This window comes from Pelodiscus sinensis, chromosome 4 (genome assembly GCF_049634645.1).
Source record: "Pelodiscus sinensis isolate JC-2024 chromosome 4, ASM4963464v1, whole genome shotgun sequence".
Classification (NCBI taxonomy): domain Eukaryota; kingdom Metazoa; phylum Chordata; order Testudines; family Trionychidae; genus Pelodiscus; species Pelodiscus sinensis.
This window is the reverse complement of record NC_134714.1, coordinates 49111298-49138380: the sequence shown is the minus strand read 5'-3', so window position 1 is coordinate 49138380 and position 27083 is coordinate 49111298. Positions and strand designations below refer to the sequence as shown.

At 40.0% G+C, this 27083-nt stretch overlaps 1 protein-coding gene across 9 annotated transcripts in view; it reads left to right on the top strand.

Moving 5' to 3' along the window:
- Positions 1–27083, top strand: part of NPAS3 (neuronal PAS domain protein 3) — an 888952-nt gene that overhangs the window by 781111 nt on the left and 80758 nt on the right. For all 9 annotated transcript variants that reach the window (XM_014570770.3, XM_006117663.4, XM_075926952.1 and 6 more), the window contains one exon: positions 25954–26072. In XM_014570770.3, coding sequence (XP_014426256.2) covers positions 25954–26072 — 119 coding nt within the window. The remainder of the gene's footprint in view (positions 1–25953; positions 26073–27083) is intronic.

Below are 27083 nucleotides of genomic sequence, written 5' to 3'. Positions count from 1 at the left end.
AGTAAGCAGGAATGGATGTCGCATTTCACACATTCATTATATAGCTAACAAAGAAAAAATAAACAAGATTTTGCTTACATGTTCAGCATTATTCTACTGAGATTTTGGTCTATATTTGTACTAATCTTATGTTAGAGACTGTCATATTACATTAGCAAATTTAATCTTTGTTAATATGATAGAAAGTTGCTAATACAATGAGACTCATATTATATTAACAACTTTTGTAGCATGTTAGCAAAAGCAAAATTTGCTAACACAAAGCAAAAATTACTAATATGATAAGGAAGTCATTATCATCGTGCTAAAGTCTGATTCTATTAAGAACTCACTTGCATATTCTTTTCTGTCACATCACTACTAATCGTGCATTGACCTAATCCAGTTGTAGATTTCTGGTATATAAAACAGGCACATTGAAGTATAACATAGTTACTGTATTTGAGATATGTATCTTCTTCTTCTTCTTCTTCTTCTTTTTCAAAATAAAAAAAAAAAAAAAAAAAGACAAAGACTACTTACTCGATGTCATTCTGAAATTAAGCCAGCTGAAGTGGGAACAAATTGTTCCATGGAAGCCTGAACCATATAATGAGTTGTATTATATCTAATCCAAAAAGAGAATACAAGGGAACTTCTGTTTAGCTGGACTTCTGTTAAAAACAAAACAAAACCCTCCCACCTTTTCCATTTTAAAAAAGAAATCACAGAGCATAGTCATATACCTCTGTATATAAGCACGCACAGGGAATATTTCATTTGAAAGCAATCACTTCCCCATTAGTAACCCTTTATTTTTAACATTTATTGTTGTAGACAATATTTGAATGTGTAATATATATGCATCTTTCCTGTTTATCTTATAACTGCACATTAAAAAATATCAGGATAAAATGAATGTAGTTGTAATGATTTTAATTTACAGAATGTCATTTGACAGTGAAACTATTCTGAATGAAATGTGTAGTATGCTAGGACCGTTTTATATCTTTCTTGAAAACAATAATCTATTTTGCTTATCATACTTTGATATTCTCCCACATAAAATCCTTGACATCTTGCTGTCCCATTGCTAGAATAATTTGAAACAAGACAGGAAAGTAGTTTAGGATAAAATGTTGGTGAACACTTCTGCATTGATTAGTGACGGTCAAGATGGCATAATAAATCTTGTTTCTAATTTTAATAAATTCCCAAAAGACCATGTCATTTTACATGCCCTGCTGTAGAAAACTCAAGTGATTCACACTCATTCCTAAACTTTTTACTGGAGATTAAAAAGTAGAGGAAAATAGAACTGGCCACAAGGTCCCATAAAATGTACAGCCGCAGTCTCCCTCCTGAAGTCATAAGAACTAGAAACATCAGGCTATTCACCGCTTTTTGTTGTTGTTGGTTGGTTGGTTGTTTTAATGTTGCATTTGAGCCCTATTATTTGCAAATATAACTTTCAAAGTGTTAACTGAGGTAAGCCAGTTGCCGGGATTGAAATCTTGTCATTGGTGATATTTGTGGTGTAACAGCAATGTAGAACTGTCTTGAGATCCAGACAGTATATGCTTATCTCCTTCTAGTGACTGATGGAAGCCAAGGAGATGACTTGGCTGCATTGAAGGCAATGGAGGTTTTGCTACTGATTTAAGTAAGGCCAGGATTTCACCCAAAATATCCATGCTGAAGATACCTGATCTAACAGCTGACTTTTATACCACTGAGTATGAGATGTTGATGATGTGTCTACCCTTGAAGGGTGTGAATTGGTCTTCCCTCAATTAAATTCCAGGTAGTAGATGAGCAATTACTTTTCTGCCAATAGGGTGGAATCATGTTAATATGTTTCTGAAGCTTTTAGAATGGCTTTCAGTTTCCAAATGACACCCAGTTTCATGTTTCTATCTCTTTCTGCTCAAATGGTGTCTGGTTAAGATATGAAAATGGATTAAAGTAATTTGCCTGACTATCAATCCAAATAAAACAGAGATGTAGGTGGGGGTTAGAGGAAGTGGTAAAATACGGGGCAGATTATTGCTGTACCTTTGAAGGTTTTTGTCCACCTTTTGTGATTGGTGTTCATAAACTGAGAAACTGGTTAATCTTTAAGTAGGGTTTTTAATTTTTGCTTGGGAGGTTATGACCTACTCTTTCATAAGCTGACATTTTGATTTGTGTCTTTATTCACTTCAAGACTAGAAGGTTGTAATGCATTCTACATATGGCTTCACATGCTAGAACTGAAGTTGGTGCAGAATGCACCAAACTTGTTATCAGGTATATCTCACACTGAGCATATACCTATGTTGGCTGCCTACCAGGTGATGTGTAAATGATGGTCTTGACCTATAAAGCCTTGAGCTGAAGGTACTTGAAGCTGTCTCCATATATCAGCTGTGGAGCTGCTGATACAGTGTTGGCCATAAATCCCCTTGTCTTTGGAATTTACTAACCTTAGACCAAAACATCTAGATTTTTGTACGACTTTCAGGCACATCATGAGGCTCCTTTTTTCATGAGATCTTTTTGAGGCTACTTGAGGTATTTAATTTGGTCTTAAGGACTTAGGTGGTCATTTGTGTACAACAGTAGCTGTTGCAGCTTTTTTCTCATGAAGAAAATAAAGTAGGGCGCTCTAAATTGAAAGCCAACAATTTACTGAAAGAGGAGGTTGGTACATCATGTGTTCCTTCTAGACATACAGTACTGTTTTCTGTAACCCAGTGGCAAAGTTGCTGCCCCTCCATGCTGGAAGTGGTAGGGCTTTGTTTTTTATTAGTACTGACTCCTCTTGCAGGTGCATCTGGGCTGCTTAATTTGCCTCTCAGAACTATATTGCCTTTTACAACCTGTGTGAGTTAAACACTCCAAAAGAAATCCATATAGACTACCTAGAAACTATAGTGATGGGTAGAGCCCTGCAGGGATACAAATTCTGCATCTGCAGAAACAATCTGCAGATATCCATATTGTGGATGCAGATACCCACAGATATAAGGTGGATATCCACCAATGTGCAGTGTTCTAATTATAAAATATTATCTTCATCTGCATCCATATCCACAAAAATGAGCCACAGATTTGCAGGCTCTAGTAATGGGTCCTTTCAACATGGCAGTATATAATAGATGGGAGGGGCTGTCTTATTCCAAGATTTTGGGTAGAAGAGGAACATAAGAATTCATATATCAGATCAGAAAGTAGCCCATCCCATCCAGTGTCTTCTTTCCAAGAGTAACTTGTTTCAGATGCTTCAAAGGAGAACATAAAATCCCCACAATACATAATCGTACAATAGCATTCCTTACCCACTGACAGTCAGTTCCTAGGTCATGTCTTGAAATGTGAGGGTTGATATCCCATGTCCATTTTTATCCTAGATAGTGCACTGTGATATTCTTATTATCTAAACATACCTAATCAGCTCTCATCCCCTGAATCCTATTAAGTTTTTTCTCAGTAATACATTACAGTAGTGAGCTGCACAGATTAATTACATGTTGTTGTGTGAAAAAGTTTTCCTTTTATAATTTTCCTTTGATCAGCATTGAGTGTGTTTCCTTTCAGTTACATTGGGTGTGCCTTTGTTCTTATGAGACTTACCTTTTGTATACCTTTCATTATTTTATATACTTCTGTCATGTCACTTCTGATTCATCTCCTTTCTAAACTAAACGATTCTAATCTTACTCAGACAGAAGCCTTTCCAGGTTTCTAATAATTTTCATTCTCTTTCACTGGACCGTTACTATTTCTGCTATTTCCTTTTTTAATCTAGGAAGACCAAAAATTAACACAATATTCTGACTGAACCTTGTATAATTAATACAAATAGTGGCATAATAATATATTAATTATTATTCTTTAATCTGTTCTTAACACATCATAACATCTACTTAGCGCTTTTGGCCTGCATTACTAATCAAGTGGGTGTTTTCATTGAGCAATCCACAAGTCTTTGTACTGCCTGCATACAGTTATAAAACTCATCAGTGTGAATAAGCAGTTCAAATAGTTCCTTCAAAAGTGCATTACCTTGCACTTGTATGCACTCATTTGCCATTGTATTGTTTGGTTGCCTTGCTTCTACAGGTCTCTCTCGTGTTCCTCACTCTTTGCCTTAACTAAACTAAATAATTTTTGTTAGCTGCATTTTTTTCTATATATCCACTCACTCTTTTATTAATAAAATGTTCTAAAACATTTCACAAGCTGGGAATAGGTGATAGGGGATGGGTCAGTTGATGATTGCCTGTTCTGTTTATTCCCTCTGAGGTACCTGGCAATGGCCACTGTTGGAAAATAGGTCACTGAGCTAGATGAACCTTTGATCTGATCCAGTACAGCCATTCTTATATTTGTATGCACATTTGCCTTAATAAAGATACTTTTTCCATATTGAAAGTGAGCTTTTTTTTTTTATTCTCTGTTTTCTGCCTCTTAACCAGTTTCTAATCCAGGATGGGGCATCATGTCTCACTCAGAGACTGCTTAGTATCCTTAATAGCCTTTTCCATCTCGTTGGCTCTTTGGTTCTCTCCAGTCCTCATCACTGCTTTTCATTCCTCCTCTTTGAATGAGAGTGAAAGCACCTCTTGGCAGGTCTCTCCTCAATAGATTCTATATCTCCTTTGTGGGAAACTGTGTTCACATTTTGGACTTTGAGAAGAGTATATTTCTCAGAAGCTTTCTTCCATGTGGAGCTGAATTTCTCTGTGATTTTGACAGGTGCAGTTGATTTTTTTTCTACACTGCCAATCTGCCCAGAGGTGTTTGTTTTCCTATTAGAAAATAAAAGCCATGCTCTTAACAATTATAGCTCCATTAGTTCTGCCTAAGACCAGTCAGTGAGATCACAGTACTAATCATTATACTTCTACAGCAGACCTGATTAGTTAAGATTCAGAGCTGGCAGGGAATTGTCCATGGCTCAACTACTTCTCCCATGATGCAACACTTAGCTTGGTCAGAAGGGGAACCACAGTGCATCCTGAGAGATGCCATGGGAACATGGCCAAATGGGCACTTGCACTACTACACCTATGAGGGTCTTCAACACATCAGACAGCTCTTCTTTAATGTTAAACTGACTCAGAATGAAATGTTTTCACATTTCTGAAGCGTTTTTTTTTTCCAGAAATTTTCATTCCATGAAAAAAACAAGATTTTGACTTTTAGCCCCAATTCAGAGGCTGAAAACAAACTCAAAATGCCAGAATCTCCTGTGGGACAGAAATTCCCAGTTTTGATCTGTTCTCATAGGCTCATCCTGACCAGTACTCTTACAGCACTGGCTGGGGGGTATGGGCAGTGGAAAGTGCCAGTACGCTACCACCACCCTATTTTTTTCAACCGTCTGCTTCCTAACAAGAGACACAAGAACTGGGTGTCAGTATTTGTATGAAAGAAGCTCATCTAAGCTCCAAGCAGGATTGAGCTCTGGTGTGCAAACACCTCAGAAGAATTACTTTCTGTCCCAAAGAGCTTACAATCCAAACTAAAGTAATATTCAACAAGTAGATGAAAGAAATCACTGGAGGGTAAGTGAGGGTGAGAATAACAATGGTAGGCATGTGTGATTTACACATGGTCTGGTTAGGTGCACAATTAAATGGTCCTGTCTCATTTAAAACATATAATTATCCGAAATACTGTGGCTATCAGTAATTTCTAGTAGCTATCCATCATATGAACATACCTTTCTCTAATGAAGTATGTGATTTCTTCTTCTTTAATGAACGTCCAATCATAAACATGCATTTCCACCTATTAACATGGGGATTTTTACTTTCTGTTGCATAATACCTCAACCTGGTAAACCTGAATATATGATCTAACCACACAGAGGGGAAAAGAAACTTGCTGCATTGCTAAATTTAGATATGAGGGTATCCTTAGATAGATGAAATCTGATTGTCATAAAGCCCTTACCTAAACAGTGTCCCAAGGAATCTAGTCTCGGGGTTTGAAGAACAGAGTAAGAGGAACAAAAAAGGTACCTTTCTCTCATTTTTCTGGCCTAGTATTATGTATGTCTGAGTTAGATTGTAATTTCCTACAGCAGAGAAATTGTTTGTGAAGCAACATGTATGTTATGCAAAATATAATAATAAGGAAACTATCCAAAATGTTTATTTGACAGTTGGATTGTTTTGCAGAAAAACCCTGACAAAAGAAACAAAAGCCAGGAGGGAAGAAGAACTGTAATCCATTTGCTATGGATATCAGGGAGGACTGGTAAAGAAATTGTGTAAATTATAGAAGCATTTGCTACTTGTATTTTTAGGTTTCAGTAGAGAAAAACGTCAGTGTAAAAGATGAACATTTATTAAACCTATATTCAAAAACCACAAAAGTCTAGTCCCTTTGCACATTTACTTTCAATATGGTATGATTCTTTCCAAGTCCTTCCTTTTAGTGCAAGCCTGTAATTTTAATTATATCTTGGCATCCTTATAAAGCAAATATCCTAGTTAACGTTCTATTTATCACCTGTTGGAAGCAATACTTACGAATACGCTTTTAAAAATACAAATTGAAATCAGCCGCAATGGTACTTTTCAAGGACAGAAAGGTGAGCTGGCACACGGAGGGAGAATAGTTGCTCATTAGGGAAGGTTTGTTATACGGCAACGTATAATTAAGGTAATGGTCACAGCTTGTATGACAGAAAACACTCTGGCAGTTGTTTGATTGCTTTGTGGGTCAGGAGATCAGTTCTTTCTACAAGATGTATCCACATTAGTGTGTTAGTGAACAGGTTAGAAAGTAAATTACAGCTGCCTTTCTTAGGCACATTACTGTCGAGCTTCATTGTTTTGGTTTGGGTTTTTTTTAACTGTACATCAGCAGTAATGTGACTTCTGAAGACTTCATGTGACAGATTAGGCATTTTATTCTTTGAGTAAACAGTAATCATAGTGTGAAGAAAGTGGGACATTGGAGAATTTTTCCCATTCTTTGAGAATTCCACTCCTCCTTTTTAGTTTGCTCCAAGGGCTCTTTGGGGATACATATATTAAGTCCTTTAAATAGTTCATAATAAATCTTTGTCTCAGGCTGATTCTGACAGTTTTTTAAAAGAGTCTTTTAAGAGAGAATCCTCAATCATTTGCTAATCCATGGGGTGATCTTCAGATTCAGAGGGGAGGAAAATGGTGCAAGCTCCTGTATAGTGAAAAATACAATGTTGAGGAAACTGTAAACATGACAAACCCCACAAATATTGTATTACAGAAGTTTCACAAAATACGCAATGTCCAAATGATCTCTGTCTGTCATTCTGTTTGCAAACAAGAAGGTGAGAAAAATAGACTGGCAAAAAGTGAGGAAGGAGATTGTTATTGATCATTCTTTGCGTATTATCTTGTGTTAGCTCAGTTATTTCTGAAGCTTTGAATTGAAGAGGCAATGTGGGGAAAAGAGGTCAGTATTTCCCTTGTTAAAGAGAAGCAAATAGGGAGGGGAAGCAGATTTTCTCATGTAAAGTATTTACCATGCAATCCATGTGATAAATTCTGCCAAAATACCTGCACTGTAGGCTAATTTTTAAAAGGCCTCTGTTTACTGTGGAATATGACAGATTCTGATTGCACCTGTCAAAAATATTTTAAACTTCACAGTGGAAAAAATGGCCAGCTCATTTGACATGTTTTTTACCCAATAATTTAGATGGGTGGTTTTTTTTCCCAAGAATAATGCATGGATATAGCCCGTTGGTGTTCGCTCTGGATATTTGTTTCCTGCATCATTAAGTTTGACATTATAAAAGGAGCCTGAGGGACTTAGGCTCTCAGCTCTTCTTGAATTTCAGCAGGATTGGAGTACCTCACTCCCTTTGAAACACCTTTGAAAATTCCTGTCTAAATAAATAAAACTATAAATGAAAATGTGTGTGGGTGAGTGAGTGTCTGTATAATAAATGAGGGGTAATAACTGTGCAATGCTTCTTGAGGGGATAGAAAAGTTACAACGATTCTGAAATAATGCTTGAAGCTGAAAACTGAGGGCATTATTTCACACTCCATGTAACTTTTCTATCCCTAAGAAACTTTACACAATAACTGGGTTTGAAAAAAAAAATACAGCTAGTCTATTTGGGGTTTGGGGGGATTTTTATGCTCTTCTGTTTTCTTTACAAATAAGTCTGTGATAGCCATGCTAATTTACAAGAACCAAGATAGGGTCTTCCCAGGTCAATCAGCATGACTAAAGTGTCTCCTTTATATTCATTGCATTGTCTGCTAGTTTATTATTTAACAATCTGTGATCATGTGACTAAAGACGTATCATGATGTATCATATAGAGGGGTAAAGTTAAAGGCACATGCAACCAGAATTTTGGTGTTTTCTGACCTCTGAGTGCTTCAACATGGAATGTCCATGTTTTCCTAGCATGTATTTTGTAAGTTTAGGTTATTGTCGGGTGAGGGATATAAGGTTGTTAATTCACTAGCCCTTCAAAACTACAAATTCCATAATCTTTAACATTTTGACTCAAAACTCAAAATTCCATAATCTTTAACTTTCCGAGGTCTCTGGAACGTTACTATCTCCCTAGTAAGAAGAATGTCTCTTGTGCATCTCTGAAGATGCACAGGACAAAGACTCTATCTGAACTTTAGAATCTGCATAGCTGAGGTAAGCAATGCCTGGAGCATATCAGAACAGGGCTTCCTACTCATTTTTCCAAATGAGAAGCAGCCCTCTCTACTCTGTGTCCTCACTAGACTTTCCTCATTGAAGCTAAGTTAGCCACACATACATTCATTGTGCTCCTGTACTTAACTGTGTATAATACAAGCTTGTCACTAAAGGTAGGGATGAAGATGCATTTGTCCTCAATTAGTAAAATTTCCTTGTCAAAATGAATCCTTTTAACCCTAACCATGATTATAGAACTGTTTGAAAATGTTGTAAACATTTGTTTTTTAATAAAGAGAATTTCCCTTTATTCTCTTTGTATTTCAAGGTGGAACATTTTTCTTCATACTTGTCACACAAAAAATTCATCTTTGGTTAGAAGCACAAGCTTTGGAAATCTTTCTTTGAAGGTTCTTATAGATGAAAACTAGATGCTATAATGGAAACACAGTTGCTGTTTTAACTATAGTAACTATAATATAATATGTGCCATATCTGTAGTGATTGTTATTAAAAGTCAACAGATGCCTTAATGTTACTGCCCATTATTTTATAATTGAAATATATGGGGAAAATCTGGTATCACAGATTCCTCTCTGTTTTTCATTGGGATAAATATTGATCTGTCAGAGGTGACTCCTGTTTTTGGGGTGGGATTTAAAATGTATGCAACTAAATATATATATAGTTTATAGTCTTTATACATATAGTTACAATTATAAAATTTGTGTCAAAGTGATTTTGTAACAGGATACTACTACACACATATCTGGCAAGCCACTTGATACAAGCAACCAGTTACTTGTATCATGGAAGATTCATGTATATAAAATAGTGTATTAAAGTAAACTTACAAAAGCAAAGAGCAATCATTGCAAATGTAATTTTTTCTTCCTCTTTGGAATTCTAATTTTAAAAGTATTAAAGAAGACAGCTGCTCATGCTGTGATATGCGCTAAACAGCCTGAAGGATGGAAAAAAATATATTTGTAGCTCATAATAACTATTGACCTTTCTGATATACAATGTTCTCTGTGTTAGCTATTCTGTTCTATCAACAGTGAAGATTGAACATGACTTTTTAATAGAAAACATGGGGTTTCAAGCTGCCTTCACAAAGGTGTTTATGTATTGTTATTTTGTACTGTAGTACAAAGACTAAGTCCTGATGCCCTTTGTCTGACATCATGTTTGTCGTAAAAAAGCCCCACTGTTACTGACTGTTTTATATGAGGAATTGGCTCATAACCATTTTATGGTTGTGATAAAAGCATTGCTCCACTCGATCCAGAATGCAGGTATTGGAAATAAAATCCAAAAAGTACCCCAGGAGCACAAAATGTTTTTTTCTCAAGAAATAGATCCCTCAAGTGGCTACATTTACAGGATTTCCAGTAAGATTTAAAATGTTCACTTTCTGTATTCATACTGTTTGTTCTTTGGAGTGCATAGTCTACTGCATAATAGCTTGTGTTGGATGTCATGTACTCAGAAAGACTATCTTTATGATACCCTATTTTTTCCCTTGAAATTTCCTATTGCTTAGTAGCTATGTGCAGAAACACCTACTGGTAGCAGCTTGACTTTGACGCTGTGTCTATTCCCCCAGAGTAGTATCATCCAAACACTGACTGTGAGCAGCATGAGATAGCTTGAATGCTCTTCTCTATCTCAGGGGAGAGCCTCACCAAGAAGCAACCCCTGCTTGGCATCTGAAAATCTGGAAAGCAACCTCTTTTATTGTGATGTTTAAACCTAAACAATCTGGCAGTGTTCGGCGACATCAATAAGGGTTTTTTATGCCATGTGCTAGGAAGGAACTTTAGTGGGCCATTATTGGCAGCTCTGAACCACAGTTATTTTCACAGCTATGCTCTGGAGTGTCAGTTTATGATTCACAAGTTGCTAAGCAAGATCTGAAAACTTGCAAGATAGGGGGAAAACAGTTGATCCCATTACGACCAAAAAAAACTTTTAAAGTTACAGGAATAAAGCAAATCTTATTGATAGCTCCATCTTGCCAAGTAACTAATCTAATATTTCATTAAACATGCAAAACATTTTGTGGGATTAGAACATATGTGAGAAGTAAGTAACACAAGGTGGGAATTGTTATCCTAATATACATTTCCAGACAGCAAGAATAATATTAGTAATAATAGAAGATGAGACAGGCATTACCTTTATCAGTGCTTAGTGCTATTGTGATAACAAAATGAACACTAACTAAAGTTCAGGTCATTTTGTTTCTCCAAGAATAGTGAGGCATTAAACAACATTATTATATAATGATAATAATGTATTATTATCTTCCAGCAGGAAGAACTGGAAGTGCTAATAAATAAGTACAATTATGACATTGTTGGCATCACAGAAACTTGGTGGGATAATACACATGATTGGAATGTTTGTATGGAAGGGTACAGCTTGCTCAGGAAGGATAGACAGGGAAAAAAGGGAGGAGGTGTTGCCTTATATATTAAAAATGAACACACTTGGAGTGAGGTGGAGATGGACATAGGAGACGAAAGTGTTGAGAGTCTCTGGGTTAGGCTAAAAGGGGTTAAAAACCAGGGTGATGTCATGCTAGGAGTCTACAACAGGCCACCTACCCAGGTGGAAGAAGTGGATGAGGCTTTTTTTAAACAACTAACAATATCATCCAAAGCCCAAGATTTGGTGGTGATGGGGGACTTCAACTATACAGATATATGTTGGGAAAATAACACAGCGGAGCACAGACTGTCCAATAAGTTCTTGGACTGCATTGGAGAACACTTTTTATTTCAGAAGGTTTAAAAAGTTACCAGAAGGGGAGCTGTTCTTGATTTGATCCTAACAATAGGCAGGAACTGGTTGAGAATTTGAAAGTGGAAGTCAGCTTGGGTGAAAGTGATCACGAAATCATAGAGTTCACAATTCTAAGGAAGGGTAGAAGGGAGAACAGCAAAATAGAGACAATGGATTTCAGGAAGGCGGATTTCGATAGGCTCAGAGAGCTGGTAAGTAAGGTCTCATGAGAATCAAGACTGAGGGGAAAAAGAACTGAGGAGAGTTGGCAGTTTTTCAAAGGGACATTATTAAGGGCCCAAAAGCAAGCTATTCCTCTGTGTCAGAAAGATAGAAAATATGGCAAAAGACCGCCTTGGCTTAACCACGAGATCTTACATGATCTAAATATAAGAAAGGAGTCCTATAAATAATGGAAAGTAGGACAAATTATAGTAAAACTTCAATGCTCTGGCACTCGTGATGGTCCGGCACCATCGGGAACCCAGAAGTGCTCCGAGCAGCTGGACAATTGGAGCTGCTCTGCGCCCAGCTTCCCCGATTCAGCCGCTGCTGAAACTGACCAGCAGCTGAATCGGGGAAGCCGGGGGCAGAGGAGCTGGTTGCTGTCAGGTTGGTCCCGTGGCGCTGCCCCTCGGGGCTGCAAGACCAACTCGGAAGCACTTCAGCTGCTCTTGGGGATGCCTGGGGCAGAGCAGCTGGAGTGCTGCCAGGTTGGTTCCGGCAGAAAGAGATCTAGGAGTTATAGTGGACCACAAGCTGAATATGAGTCAGCAGTGTGACGCTGTTGCAAAAAAAGCAAACACAATTCTGGGCTGCATTAACAGGTGTGTTGTGAGCAAGACACAAGAAGTCATTCTTCCGCTCTACTCTGCGCTGGATAGGCCTCAGTTGGAGTATTGTGTCCAGTTTTGGGCACCACATTTCAGGAAGGATGTGGAGAAATTGGAGAGGGTCCAGAGAAGAGCAACAAGAATGTTTAAAGGTCTAGAGAACATGACCTATGAAGGAAGGCTGAAAGAATTGGGTTTGTTTAGTTTAGAAAAGAGTAGATTGAGGGGTGACATAATAGCCGTTTTCAGGTATCTAAAAGGGTGTCATAAGGAGGAGGGAGAAAACTTGTTCATCTTGGCCTCTGGGGATAGAACAAGAAGCAATGGGCAGAAACTGCAGCAAGGGAGGTTTAGGTTGAACATTAGGAAAAAGTTCCTAACTGTCAGGGTAGTCAAACACTGGAATAAATTGCCCAGGGAGGTTGTGGAATCTCCATCTCTGGAGATATTTAAGAGTAGGTTAGATAAATGTCTATCAGGGATGGTCTAGACAGTATTTGGTCCTGCCATGGGGGTAGGGGACTGGACTCGATGACCTCTCGAGGTCCCTTCCAGTGCTAGTATTCTATGAGTCTATGATGTAGAAATTGTATTAATGGTGTTTGCACTTTGTTTATTCTTTCAGTGTTGTCAGTGCTAGTGCATGTACATAATGTTGATATAGCAAATACATGGAAGAAAGCCTAATTGTAGTTAACATTATGGGGCAAATTTTCAAGACATGGCCTCTGTGTGTGTGCAGTCGATTGAATTTGTAAAAATAGTCCTCTCACTTCATGCAAACTGAACATAAACAGTAGCTTACAAATGTTGTTTATACATTGAAATTGTATTATTTGAACCCTCACATTAACCGGTAAAAACCAAAATTACATTTGCAAGTAATTGCAGGCATGATTTTCCTGTCCACAAATAAAATGTGGATTAAACTTTCAAAAATTTGGCCTTTGTTGTTAGCAGTACCATTGCTGTAGTTATTATTGAGCTTGGTGTCAGTATTTTGAGAATAAACTATGGTTGCCATTTACTCTGTAAATGGACTCTGGTTTGAATATTCAATATAAGCTGTAAACATCATCCACAGACAGAAGTAAGAGATGGTGAAGATGGCCATCAATGGAACCGATCCAGCTTCCAGTATAGTTTTTCTGTTGACTTCTGGATCAGGTCCTGATCTCTTAGAATCCATCCCTGACATTAAGAAGTTGATCCTTCCAGTATATTTCATAGCGATTTGTCCATTCAGGCTTTACATGTCTCTACTGTTGGGGATTTCACCACGGCTGTGTCTACATTGGCATCCCTTTCTGGAAAAGAGATGCTAATGAGACACTTTGGAATTGCAAATCCACGGGGGATTTAAATATCCCCCGCAGCATTTGCATTTACATGGCTGCCGCTTTTTTCCAGCTCGGGGTTTTTGCCGGAGAAAAGCGCCAGTGTAGACACGATTCTCCGGAAAATAAGCCCTTTTCCGGAAGATCCCTTATTCCTACTTTCAAGGAATTTTCCGGAAAGGGATGCCAATGTAGACACAGCCCACTTCCCTGGAAGAGTATTTCATTGCAAAATTTTCCCTGAGATTCAGCCCATATTTGTTTTCTCTTAATTTCATATAATTGCTCTTAGCTGTACAATCCGTTGTTTAATCCTAAACAAATCCGCACCCTCCTCAGAGCTTAAACCCACCAAAATCGTGTAGATTGTTGTTGTGTGAATTGATATAATCATTTTGCCATGTCAGGGAAGCTTTACAATGTCCATTGATGCCTTGATAACTAGTGGGTTACTAGCTTCTAAATGCGCATGCTCTGGAGTAGGATAGGGTTCGAATTAGGGAGGCTAATGTAGGCATTCGAAGTTGCAAATGAAGCCAGGGATTTAAATATCCCGGGCTTCATTTGCATCTTCCCGGGCCCCGCCATTTTTAAATGTCATTTTTAAATTTTTAAATGTCCCTTAATCCGAACTCCGTGCCCGCAGCTACACGCAGCACGAGTAGGTAGTTCAAATTAGGATCGCTAGTTCGAACTACCATTTCTCCTAGTTCCAACTAGGGGGCTAGTGTAGACATACCCATATAGAGTGGTCCACTGTGCAGAGCAGCCATATGATTACATACTCAAATATTTTTGTTGGTGAGTGATTCAAGAAGATGCATAGGGAAGGACCAAAAGACTTACCTAAGATACAGTGATGGGATGCAAGAGAAGGGCTATTATCTTAAACTATATGTGTGAGCAGGACTGGCAGCAGACTTCAGCAGGCCCTGGGCAGTGTGGGAGGGTGGGCTCGGCTTGGCACCTCTGGAAGGGTCAGGGCCTCAGGTGGAAGGGATGGGGCTAGTGGCAAGCCTCCTCCACACAGCTTTTAGTGCTACCCAAGGCTCCAGTGACAATTTAAAGGGCCTGGAGCCCTGGCTCCCACAGTAGTGGCAGTGGCAACCTTGGGCCCCTTACCCGTTTAAATCACTGGACCCTGGGGCAACTGCCCTCTTACTCTTCCCCTACCCATCTGGTGGCTCTGTGTATAGCAAATTCACACATTTATTTAGAGCATCATTTTGTGGATTATAGTAGCAGTGACATCCCTTAGTGGAATTATAGCAATGCATCATGTTGTTTGCTTATCCCTTACTCTTATAAGAGATAGCACAGAAATCTAGTACACTCCCCTGTCTTGATAAGTGATGGGGAGCGGGGTGCCCTTAAAGGCTTTTCATAGACGCAGAGCAAGTTTTATCCGAATGCTTGGTTATGTTTGGAATTTCATAGAGCTAGAACCTGAATCCTGCTAACGTCAGTGCCCCTTGATTTTTGTGGCGATTTCAGGGACTCAGCACCCCTCAGAGTCAGCACCCTAGTTCTCATGGTTGAAATGTGATGTGCTGGATGCAAGTCAGATGAGAATGCAATGGCGTTGATGGCATATTTTGCTAAAGAGCTCCATATTGCCTAGTTGTACAATGAAGAGGGAACAGAATTTGAGGTCCTTCTGCTAGTGCAGACATTTTCTTATCTGACTCTCATGTTCAGCGGGTGAAATATCCCACTAGGTTCTATTCATGGTATTAAGGATTTTGAAATCCTAAAGAACTGTATCACATCCCTTTCAAAATAATACATTATTTGGCCGTGCTTTCCCTTTTTTTTAAAAAGTCTCGGTGTCAATGTAGTTTAAGGATGTTAAGATGGTTACATAACATAATGCAACATAACTGATACAATCTAATGTCATGCCACAACTCAGTTTGCTGGCTTGAAAAATTTGAAGGGATTAAAAAAAAACATTAAAAGAACCAGACTTTGAAGATAAAAAGAAATAAAAATAGGCCACACTGTCATCCAAAATTTTGACGGAGATTTTCGCCCATGTTTTCTCAATTAATTAGTAAGAGAATTGCTGTCTTTGCAGAAAATGGGTAATTGTTAGCTGCAAGAATGATGATTTAGATTCAGGAGTGTGTGTGTGTGTGTGTGTGTGTGTGTGTGTGTGTGTGTGTGTGTGTGTGTGTGTGTGTAAAATGGTCTGAAGTGGTTTGAAATCTTTATTGTTATGAGTTTTGAATAGGCTCATTGCTTCTCTGTGATGAAGTCAGGAGTGAGTTATACAGTGTCTTTCTAAACAATTGGCATTAAAACCTTTGTGGCATACTATTGTGCAATCTGTATATCAGGGATGGACAACCAGGAATGGTGGGTTGGCGGCATGAGTGGCCCTCCTTCACCTGAGTGGGCCACAGCAGCCCCCGGCCCTCTGTGGTTCCACCTGCAGCCTAGTGGCTCCTCCTGACTTTCTTCCCACCCCCACACATCGAGGCACCAGAGCTCCCCACTTACCTGCTCCTTCCCCCTCCCTTCCAACACTTTTGGAGCCTGTAAATTGCCTGATTCATGCTCTGTCCCCATTCCTCCTCCTCCCTCCCAGAGTTGGAACACCAGGAATTAGCTGGTCCTGGTGGTCCAGCTCTGGGAGGGAGGGGACAGAGCTTAAATCAGGCAATTCACAGGCTGTGAAAGTGTTGGGTGGCAGGGGGGAGGAGCAGGAAGTGCAGTGCCCTGGTGCATGAGAGGCAAGTGGGAGTGGGGTAAAGCCAGAGGGTCCACAGGCCACAGGTGGAGCCCCAGTGGGCTGCCTATGGGCCACCTGTGGTCTGCAAACTGCAGGTTGCTCACCACTGCAGTATAAACTATGTATTTATGCAAGATGGTCCTAATGGCCACCCAGAACGAGCACCCCATCCTCTTATAGTGAAACATCACCAACCTGAGAGGGTTTGAATACAGGACTTCTCCTGTTACCAATCCCTAGCTCTCCCTTCTCCTCCTTCCCACCCATCATTATTGTATTTACTTTTGGGGCCCAAGGCACCCTAATTATTGAAAGATGAGCTTGGTAGGCTTTCAAAGGGGGGCATCTAGAAATAGTATTGATAGTTGTCTACTTCTTTTTATATTTGATATGTTCAGTTTTTCCTTTGTACAATTTTTATTCTTATTTTTGCTTTAGTTTCTCAGGTGGGTTTGAGCCAGATCCTGGCCTGTTTGCACTGCAGTAAGGCTTTCCCAAGTACAGCTGAATGAATCCAGGTGATATCAAGCTGCTATAGCTATCTCTGTGCTATCTCTGTCTGAGGCATCTTGGGCAGGTCCATTGACAGGGGTGGGAGGATGACAAAGGGGGCAATTGCCCTGGGGCCAGTGATTCATAGGGGTCTGGGGCTCCTGCTGCCACCACTGCTCCTGCAGCAGTGAAGGCAGCCATAGCCCCAAGCCCTTTGAATCACCACCAGAGGACCACGCTGTGCACTCAACTCAGTGCTAAGGGCTGGGGGAGGCATGCCATGCTCTTGGCAGCACTGAGGACTGCCTGGGGGCCAGCATGGTGTGCTCTGGGCAGTTGTCAGGGCTAGCTGACTTTCCTTGCCTCTTCCACCTGAGGCCCTGCCCCTTCCGGGATCAGGAGCCAGGCCCCCATGTACCCTTTTCCCAAGGGCCTACAGAGGCAGTTGGTGCCCCTGATCTGGGGTGTGTGAGAGAGAATGGCTGGAATGGCCTCTAACAATAGGGTCCTAAAATATTGTTATAAAATGACATAAGTTAAAACAATCTTGAGATTATTTTGATTGTGCAAGGGACTGAATTCTGGCTTCCCCCTCTCCTCCGGTGCATTTAGCAGAATTCTGATGCACCTGAGGACTTTTGCCTTTATTTTGTTTGGTTAAATAACACCAAGGAAGCATCCATCATACGAAAACTTAAACGAATCAGAATTTACTAGATTTGGACATTCAGTCCAGAACTAGTGGTGAACCCTTCACTGAAGCTGAGGCTGTGTCCCCTTTGCACAGGTAAAGACTTATCACTGCAGTTAGGGCTATTTGATGTCTGGGGAGGATGATGACATTCCATAGAGTATTTCCATAACTACTACAGCAAATGGATATAACCTAGATCTCACTGTCTCAGAAGTACCAAAATTGCACATGACAGTAGTAGGGATATTAATGGGTTATGTTATGTTAATGGTCTGATGCTTGCTGGTAACTGGGTAATCGGTAGGGTTGCCAGGTAGACCCCATCAAAAAACCGGACACACTTGATCATGGGTGGGAGGGGGCGGGGCTGGCCGAGGAGGGGGGCAGGACGGGAAGCAGAGCTGGCGGTGGGAGGGTCCAGAGGCCAGACGGGAGGAGGGGGGCCGGGAAGCAGAGCTGGGCGGGGGGTCGGGGGCCGCGGGGCTGTCTGGGAGGAGAGGGGGGCCTGGAGGAAGGGGGGCGAGAAGCAGACCTAGGGGGGGAGTCCGGGGGCCGCGGGGCTACACGGGAGGAAGGGGGGGCTGGGAAACAGAGCTGGGGGGTCAGGGGCCACAGGGCTGGACGGGAGAAGGGGGCCAGAGGAAGGGGGACGGGAAGCAGACCTGGCGGGGGGAGGGGTGCAGCCACTGGCCACAGCCGGAGTCCTTCGGGCCGCATCCCCGGCAGACACTCTCTTTAGTTGCGAGCAGAAGCCAGCCGGGAGACGGGGCCGCAATCAGTGCGGGGAGCCTCTGGTCATGTGCAAAAGCCAGGCAGGGGGAGTGGCTGGGAGTCCCGGCACCCTCCCTGCCCCGCCCGGGTTTTACATGAGACCACATAGCTCCCAGCGCCAATCGCAGCCCCGCCTCCCAGTTGCTCCCCCGCCCCCGCCAGGCTTCCATCCGGCGCCCAGCCTGGAATTCAGAAAATACCGGACATTGCACATGTCCAGTATTTTCTGAATTTTTCTACCAGACAGATGGTGCAAATACCAGACTGTCCGGTAGAAAACCTGGCAACCCTACGCGGTGGCTTGGCAGCAGCCCACTTCCGCCCCAGCCACCTGCTGCTCCAGCCCAGCCAGACCACCGCGCTCCACCATGAGAGGTATGGGGGGCTCCAGTGTCGCACCATGCCACATCAAACGGTGCTGCAGCCTCCCCACCCACCCACAGAATCCCAGTTAACTGGTTAAACATTCTGTTTAACCGCTTATCTTTTTAACAGGGATTTTACAGCCCTATCCCTTAGAAAGAACGGGGAAAAGATCAGTTAAATACAATTAAAGAATAGAATCAAGCTAAACTATAATTAAATTGATCTCAATATATTGTCCAGATCAAGATAATGGTTTACTACATTAGAGGCTGGCAAATCAAAGGATAAATCCTGAGCCTTCAGCATTTGTATCTTAGATTGACAAAAAGTGGCAGAAAGAAAAATCCCCTTGTTTCTTCACGTGGGCTGTTTGAAGATATAAAATCTGAGCCTCAGTTAAGTATGTAAGGCTATCCAGTTACATCTCTGTAGACCTACAATACTGAGACTGGTTGGCCTGGGTAAGGGGATGGATCGCACCCTTAGCACGTTTGCATATAACACTCAGCTAGAGGGAGAGGTAGATACGATGGTGGGCAAGGATAGGGTCCAGAGCGACCTTGACAAATAGAAAGATTGGGCCAAAAGAAATCTGATGAGGTTCAACAAGGACAAGTGCAGAGTTCTGCAGTTGGGATGGAAGAATCCCAAGCACTGTTACAGGCTGGGGACAAACTGGCTAACTAGCAGTTCAGCAGAAAAAGACCTGGGGATTACAGGATGAGAAGCTGGATATGAGACAAAAGGGTGCTTTGTAGCCAAAAAGGCTAATGGCATGTTGGGGTGCATTGGGAGGAGTATTTCCAGCAGATGTAGAGAAGTGATTATTCTGCACTGGTGAGGCCACATCTGGAGTACTGCGTCCAGTTCTGGGCCCTCCACACCCCCTATACCGCCCCCTCTCCCCCGTTAAAGAAAGATTGTGGATGCATTGGAGAGAATCCAGTGGAGGGCAACAAAAATGATTAGGGGGTTGACCTACGAGGAGAGGTAGAGGGATTTGGGCTTATTTAGTCTGCAGAAGAGAAGAGTGAGGGGGGATTTGATAGCAGCTTTTAACTTCATGAAGGGTGGATCCAAAGAGGATGAAGAGAGGCAGTTCTCAGTAGTGACAGATGGCAGAACAAGGAGCAATGGTATCAACTTGCAGTGGGGGAGGTTTAGACTGGATATTAGGAAAAACTATTTCACTAGGAGGGTGGTGAAGTACTGGAATGGATTACTTATAGAGGTGGTAGAATCTCTATCCTTAGAGGTTTTTAAGTCCCAGCTTGACAAAACTCTGTCTGGGATGATTTAGTTGGGGTTGGTCCTGCTTTGGGCAGGGGACTGGACTCGATGACCTCCTGAGGTCTCTTCCAGCCCTATGATTCTCTGAGATTTGTAGAACCCAATTCCTCATTCTTCTACAATGAATTGTGATAAATTTGTAATGTGTGTTCAGAAGAAGGTGTTAAATATCAGTGATGTCAAGTTTTAATGTTTTCATATTTTTGCATGGGAAATACTGTCACAAGCTTTAAAAACAAATACAAACACTTCAAAATATATAATATTTGACTGAATTTCTTTGTTGTCCAGATAAAGGATAATCTTTGAATTTTTTGCCACACATTCTTGTATTTCTAGTCATAAGGAGTAAACTATTCTGTATTTGATCCAACAATACATTTAAGCATGCACCTTATTTTAAGTGCAAGTTGCCTAATTAAAATAACTTGCATAGTTAAAGTGAGACATGTGCCTAAGCTGTTTGTTGCTTTTGTTCCACGGTCTTCAGAATTAATCAGTCAAAAAATGTATTCGGACTCTTTTTCATATCCCTTGGCCCATAAAATCAGGCTGATTTAATGCTACCAGTTCAACTAAAGAGGGCCCAGAGAGAGAAATTTTAGCACATTTTAGAGACCTCTAATAACAGCCTGAAACAGCTTTTCTGTATATAATACCACTGGAATTTTAAGTGTCTTCTCAGGGTAGAAACAAGTGCCATTTATCTTCTTAGAAAGCTGGAGCTCTCCCTAGTCCATTAGTTTAAAGTCATTAAAGTCTGGTTGATACAGCAGAGCTAAGGTAGGTTTCCTGCCTGACCAACTTCTGCACAGATCCCCAAAGTGGACAGCATTTCCCTCCAATTTTTAGGCAAAGGAGCTGCCAGGAAGTTCCAAACTCTACTCTCCACCCTTGGCACCAGCTCCACAGCTCCCATTGCCCAGGAACCCACTGGCACATCATCTCCATACTGGTGCACATACCAAAATTCATTCCACACATGGGTGGGAAAAATTAGAGGGAACACAGTTGACAGCACCATCTGTCTCCCTCACTAAGTGGGAAAGGGGAGGACATTCAAAAGGATTCAGAAGAGAAAGCTGTAAGTTATTGAGAGAAGATCAACATGGAAACAAGGTTATTTTAAGTGTCATTTTTCTGACTAGAACCACACTTTAAGACATAATAATATGAGGAAAAAATAGGGTAGTTAACTGGTGAAGATTAAATCTTCCTTGAAAGTCTTTTAATGCTTGGTTAGATGCAATAAACTGCAAACCCATACACAAAATGAAACAGAAGTATTTTAAAGGGGATGTTCAGGCATAGAGTCCAACTGAAATTATAGATTTGTGTACCCAGGTGAATCCCTGAATTTAGTGGTTCTCTATTACACATGCAGATGACCAGATTTTGAGAATATTCAGGAAGACATTTATTAGCATCCCTTTCATGCTAACACGCAGATATCTTCCTATTTGGGCTTCCCTTTGCAGTGTGGAAACAATTCCTTGTTTTTCCTCTTGGTCCAATTTAACAAAATCTTTTGTATCAAAGAAGAAGTTTAGTAGCAAGTGAAAGCTTATTTGACTAGTGTTGAGGAAAGTTGTTCTTTAACTGAATCCCCTGGAACACAGCAGAGGTATTAATGTTGTAGCTTTTCATCTATTCCTGTGGAAATCCTGGCCCTTTGAAAAAGTAAGCTTAAAAAAACCCAACAACAACATTTTGCTTCTAAACATGGGGAAAATACCATCTCTCTTCTCTTCTCTCATTTTAAGTACATTTGACAAAAAGGTGTAAGTTTGTGGACGTTCGTTTAGGCATCTTTAGAAACCTTTTCTTATTAACTTGGACTTTAGGACATCTACTATATATTTTAGAGGGTTTGTGAGTGTGTCTGTGTGTCCATCTGTGAGTCTGTTTGTTCACAAACTCCTAAACAGTAATAGCTAAGCTCACCGAATTTGGTATTCAGCTTCCTCTTATCATGGCAAGATAAGGATTTGTCTGTGCCAGGACAATGGGATGTGCCTGAAATTCGATTGTTTCTCATAAAATGGAACAGGAGAAGGTCTTGTAGAAAGGACAGTTATACTGTGGAATGACTAGTGGGGGTCAGAAGCAGCAAGGGGCCAGAGATGGGGACCAGGACAGTTATAAGCTCAGGGGGCCAGAAGGAGCCAGTGATGGAGAAAAGGACAGCTATCTACTACATATTTCAGAGAGTTTGTGTGTCTGTGTTTCTGTTTCTGTTTGTCTGCACCCCTCCCCAGGCTCTGCCCACTGCAGCTGCCAATGACAGGCACGTCTCATCTGGCCCCAAGCTGCTGTGGTTACAGAGGGCTGGGGCTGTCTTCTCTCCCTGGGGCAGCCTGAGTACTGCACCCCCCCAATGCTCCCGAGCAATGATTTAAATGAAGAAAAAACAAAACTTATTTGAGTTAAGGACCTGAGCAACGCCAGCTACATCTTCTAGTAAATTATATTTGGGGCTTTCTTTCTCTCTCCACCCAGGGACACATTGTTTGTCTGAATATGTATACGTTTGTGCATCAAATATGGATACTGTGCTTCTGTTATTGTGATTGGAGATGTATGATTTACATTGTTTGACATTGTTTGGTTGTATTTCATTAAGTCAGTGAGGCCCCATGCAGGAGAAAATGTCCATCCACCGAAAGCTCATTGCAGGATCTTGACCTTGGTTAATATTTCCCTCATGTGTGTCTGGTAGTTTTGCTTGGCCTTTTAATCTGGATAACACATTAGTACAGATATCACAAGTTTATATTTTATGCTCTTGGAGGCAATGTATACATTCCTTTTACCTTTCCTACTCGTGCTGTCTGCAGTAATATGTCTGCAGTGATAATTTGAGCAATATAAAGAATGCAGAATTGTTCTTTTGAACATCACCAACTGAAGCAAAGGTAGGACTTTTCCAGATACTTGCTTCCTTGCACTTCTAAAATGACAAAAGACCTCTTTAGACCTGAAATATATTAGATTTTCATTCTGATGGCACTTAGATTGCTATCTTCCTTTGATATAATTGAAAAAAATATTATTAAATTGCTCTGTGATTAACATTAAAATCAACTCATGGGCATTCACAGTGGCTATATTCCACCATTTATCTTTCTGCAAATCTCACATTGATGTCAATAGTTGTGTTTTGTGCATGTAGCAAGGATAAAATATGCCCCTATAACTTTTTTTCTTACCTTTAAAATACCTCATGCATAATGATGATTAACATTATTAAATAACATTGCATGGTATAATGTTCACTGAGAGGTATATAGGTTTTATAGATATGTTAAAGGTCAAGTAATGTCAAGCTTGCGATATAAGATCATAAGAGCCCAGGAAATATTCAGTGCCAAGTATTCAGAGGAGCCAAAAGACTTGCCGGGCCCCTGGACAAGGTGGGAAGGGGGCCTGTCTCTAAGCTCCCAGCAGGGATAGGGCTTGAGAAGAAGGGGCTGCCCTCAGTGCTGCCCAGAGCTCGTCTGTGCCATGCTACGCACCCCCAAGGTAACCCTCAGAACTGTCTACAGCGTGCTGCAAAGCACTCTGGCAGCTTTTTATGAGGCCCGGGGCTCTGGCTGTTGCTGCTGTAGCAGTAGCACCGGCTGGGAACCCCAGGCCCTTTTGAAACTTTGGGCCCTAGGGCAATTGCCCCCTTTGATCGCCCCTTGGCAAGTCTGCAAGTATACAGTACTAAATATAGGTTGTTTTGTTTTTCTTCACAAATGTGAACTAGGGATAAAATATTTTTATCTTTACGATTCTTGAGTACGGTATGTTCATTCCACAGCTTTAATTTTATTCAGATACAAGGTTTTGTGTGTGTAATTAACATTACTTCTGTGTATTTAGGTAATTACCAGTACAACACATGAGGACATGTTGTACTTATTGCCAGTATTAGGGTGTAATGCGCTGGAGTGCAACTTCTGCACATGTTAAGCTGATTCTAGCATTTCTTCACACAGCAGGAAGCACCCATGCCATCGTTTCTTAATGTACTCTTAAAGCACTGTACTAAAGCAGTAATAATTAGTAATAGTTCTCATCTCACAAGTGCTACTTATATTCTGGTTGACCCTTTGTTGCTGTTTCAGGGTTCCAGTAACCTTGACCCTGAAATAAATAAATATATATATTAAGTTTCATTTCACAGATGTTGTAGACTAGATATTGTTGAGCAGAACTGAATTTTTTTAGGCCAGGTTTGTGGCATAGATTCTGATGGCTTCACGTTTGTTAAGGTCTCTAAGGACCAGCACCAATAAATGTGAAAGAGACAACAGTAGATTGGCATACTTTTCCATTTCCACCAGGATGAAAAAAAGCTCTAAATTAAGTCTAACCTTAAATGTATAATCTGTCCTTGGGAGGAAAAAAAAGGATATAGCATCTTCAAGCTCTCGGCATCCCTTACGAGAAAAAATTGGTTCTAAGGGTCTCTGATCTTGTGTTTTAGTAAAATAGAACTGCACGGCTGACTGACAGTTCTGATCTAAAGCATTTACGTTTAAGTTTTGATCTCTCTGCTTTTGATTAAAACTAATGAGCTCATTTAATTCAAAATGGGAATCTCTGATAAGAGAAATAAGGTTGATGTGATTGGATTAGAGGGGCAAATTAAACTCTTAGAGCAGAAGTTTGTGCTTATATAGTGTATTAAAAAGCTGTTGGCGTATTATGGCGTGTTAGATGATGAGAAAAATTTCATAGTAATTCATATTTAATCAGAAGAAATGAAAGTACTAAATATAACATGGCTCTGCTTTTCCCTCGAGTGATAAAGAGCTGTACATTTAAAATGACATCGAATTCATGCTCTCTAAAACAAAAACCTTAAAAGAGATACTAAAGAAAGGGACATTCTTGTCAGCAATTTCATCACAACAGAGTTGAAATGCCATAAATACAAGAAAACGTGACCACATTAGAACAAGCACAACACAAGATAATCCTTAGCTCACAAACAACCAAGCTTTGTATGTGCTGCATATCAAATGCTTTTGTAAATACTTGGAATGGTTTCGACCAATAATTGACCATATTCTTTATTATAAGGGCATCAACAAGGTATTTTTCTTCATTTTAAAAATCTTTTTTATTCATTGTTTATTATAATGCCTTAGAACTGAAATATGTTTCATTGCCAGTACTTTGTTATTGTAGGGCTGCTAAGGAAAGCTTCAGGAATTATTTGTTAGAAGAAAATGGTGTATAGTAGCATTTGATTGAAAAGAAAAATATTAAAATGTTGCATGGGGACTATGGTCGTATTACATTCCCAACATCTGCATATATTATTTTATTATATTCAGCTCATACTGCTTTTTTCTCATCTACTAGTCATCTTGTAGCTGAGGCAGCTGAACATATAGGTGTGGTCTGTAATTTCAGAGAGGAAACTTCACTTAAGGCTAAATGGACCTTGAAGCTGTTTCATCTTCATAAGTCACTAATGCCTAATTGTTATTGCTAATCATAATAGTAGTGCTTTTCAACTGATGGTCACATGGTGTTTTATGGACATGAATTAACCCAAACTAACGGCAAAATTGGGGCATCAAGAGCTGAAGTGAGGCCAAGGTGTCACAACAAGCAAAGCAGGGAAAACAGGAGATAGAATTCTGGACCAGAACTCATAGGTCCCTTTCAGTACCCAGCCTTGCCTCCCCAGTAACACTTATCCTGACACTTAACAATTAAGGAACTTCACAATTTTAAAAATAAATTAGCTGCAAAACTATGTAGGAAAGAGTTAATGAAGCAGCTCTGTGTTTGGGAAAAAGAGCTTGAAAATTAGAGTTACTGTGTGTACATATATTTTTCAATCTTTTTTGCTAAATAAACATTTTGTAAATGAGGTAAATTGATTACAACACTCTTAGCATCCATCAGTCATTTATTTTTAGCGAGTTCAAGGATTGCACCTGAGAAATAGCTTAGCGGGGCTATAAAAAAATCTAAATAATCTGTGTATGTATTTTTTTTATTCCCTAGTGGAATCAACAAGCCCTAGTCTACTAACCACTGACAACACCCTAGAGCGCTCTTTTTTCATCCGAATGAAATCTACACTGACCAAGCGAGGAGTGCACATCAAATCATCGGGATACAAGGTAAGTTTTGCTCTAGAATATTGACATCTTCAAATTATCCAACCTTGTGCCAAATGCCCATATTATGTTCAATTTTTCTGTACATATGTATATTAATAGACAAAGGAATTGTCTGAATTTGGTTCACATTCATTATTAAAATACCGATGGTGCATTTTTCCTCTATGAGATTCTGCAAATGCGGTAAACTGTACTTGTATTCATTATGGACAACATTTTTTCTAACATTTAAAATACTAGTCTTCGAAAGAAGTGTATTTAGCCAAGAAAGGTAAGTCAAAACAATATGTTTATTAATAGTAGAAAATTTCCACACACAAATGTTTTCAGAATCCTTTTTTCTAGTTAGTTTGACTTTAGGTCATGTCTTGGAGTGATCATCTTACCAGCTCTTGCCATATGGAATGCTATAGATATTTAATACTTTCCCACCTTTCAAGCTGAAGTAGACAACAAGCAACACTGAATACTCCTCCGCCATTTTTCTTATGCTATCCACCCATGGGGCAATTGCTGTAAGGGCTGACTTCTTCTCAAGAAACATTACATTGTTTTATTTCTTTATTTTAAGATGTGAAGCTCTCCTACTCCTTAACAAGAATTTCATTTTTCTTTAATCATATGTAATGCATAGTGCCTATGGCTAGAAATGGGCTTGCACATCAATAATAAGAGAAAAAGCATATTTTTAACATTGTCATCTTCTGAGATGAAAGTATCTCATCCATTAACTATTGTGACAAATAACTGAGAGACATTCCAGCACTTAAGGAAATGGGCCTTGAGCATGTTTACATATTTAAAGAAGATGTAAATATCAGTGATCTTTCTAAAACTTTGAACTGTATTAAAAGTGTATTTTTTTAGTTTATCAATAGAGGAGGGCAGTTTTGAAATAGAATTCGTCTCTTTATCCAACTAAATAAAAAAGCCCTCTGTGACTATAACATCAAGGTATTCTGCTTAACGATTGAAAATCTGATAAAAACATCTTCTTTGCAAGTAACTGAG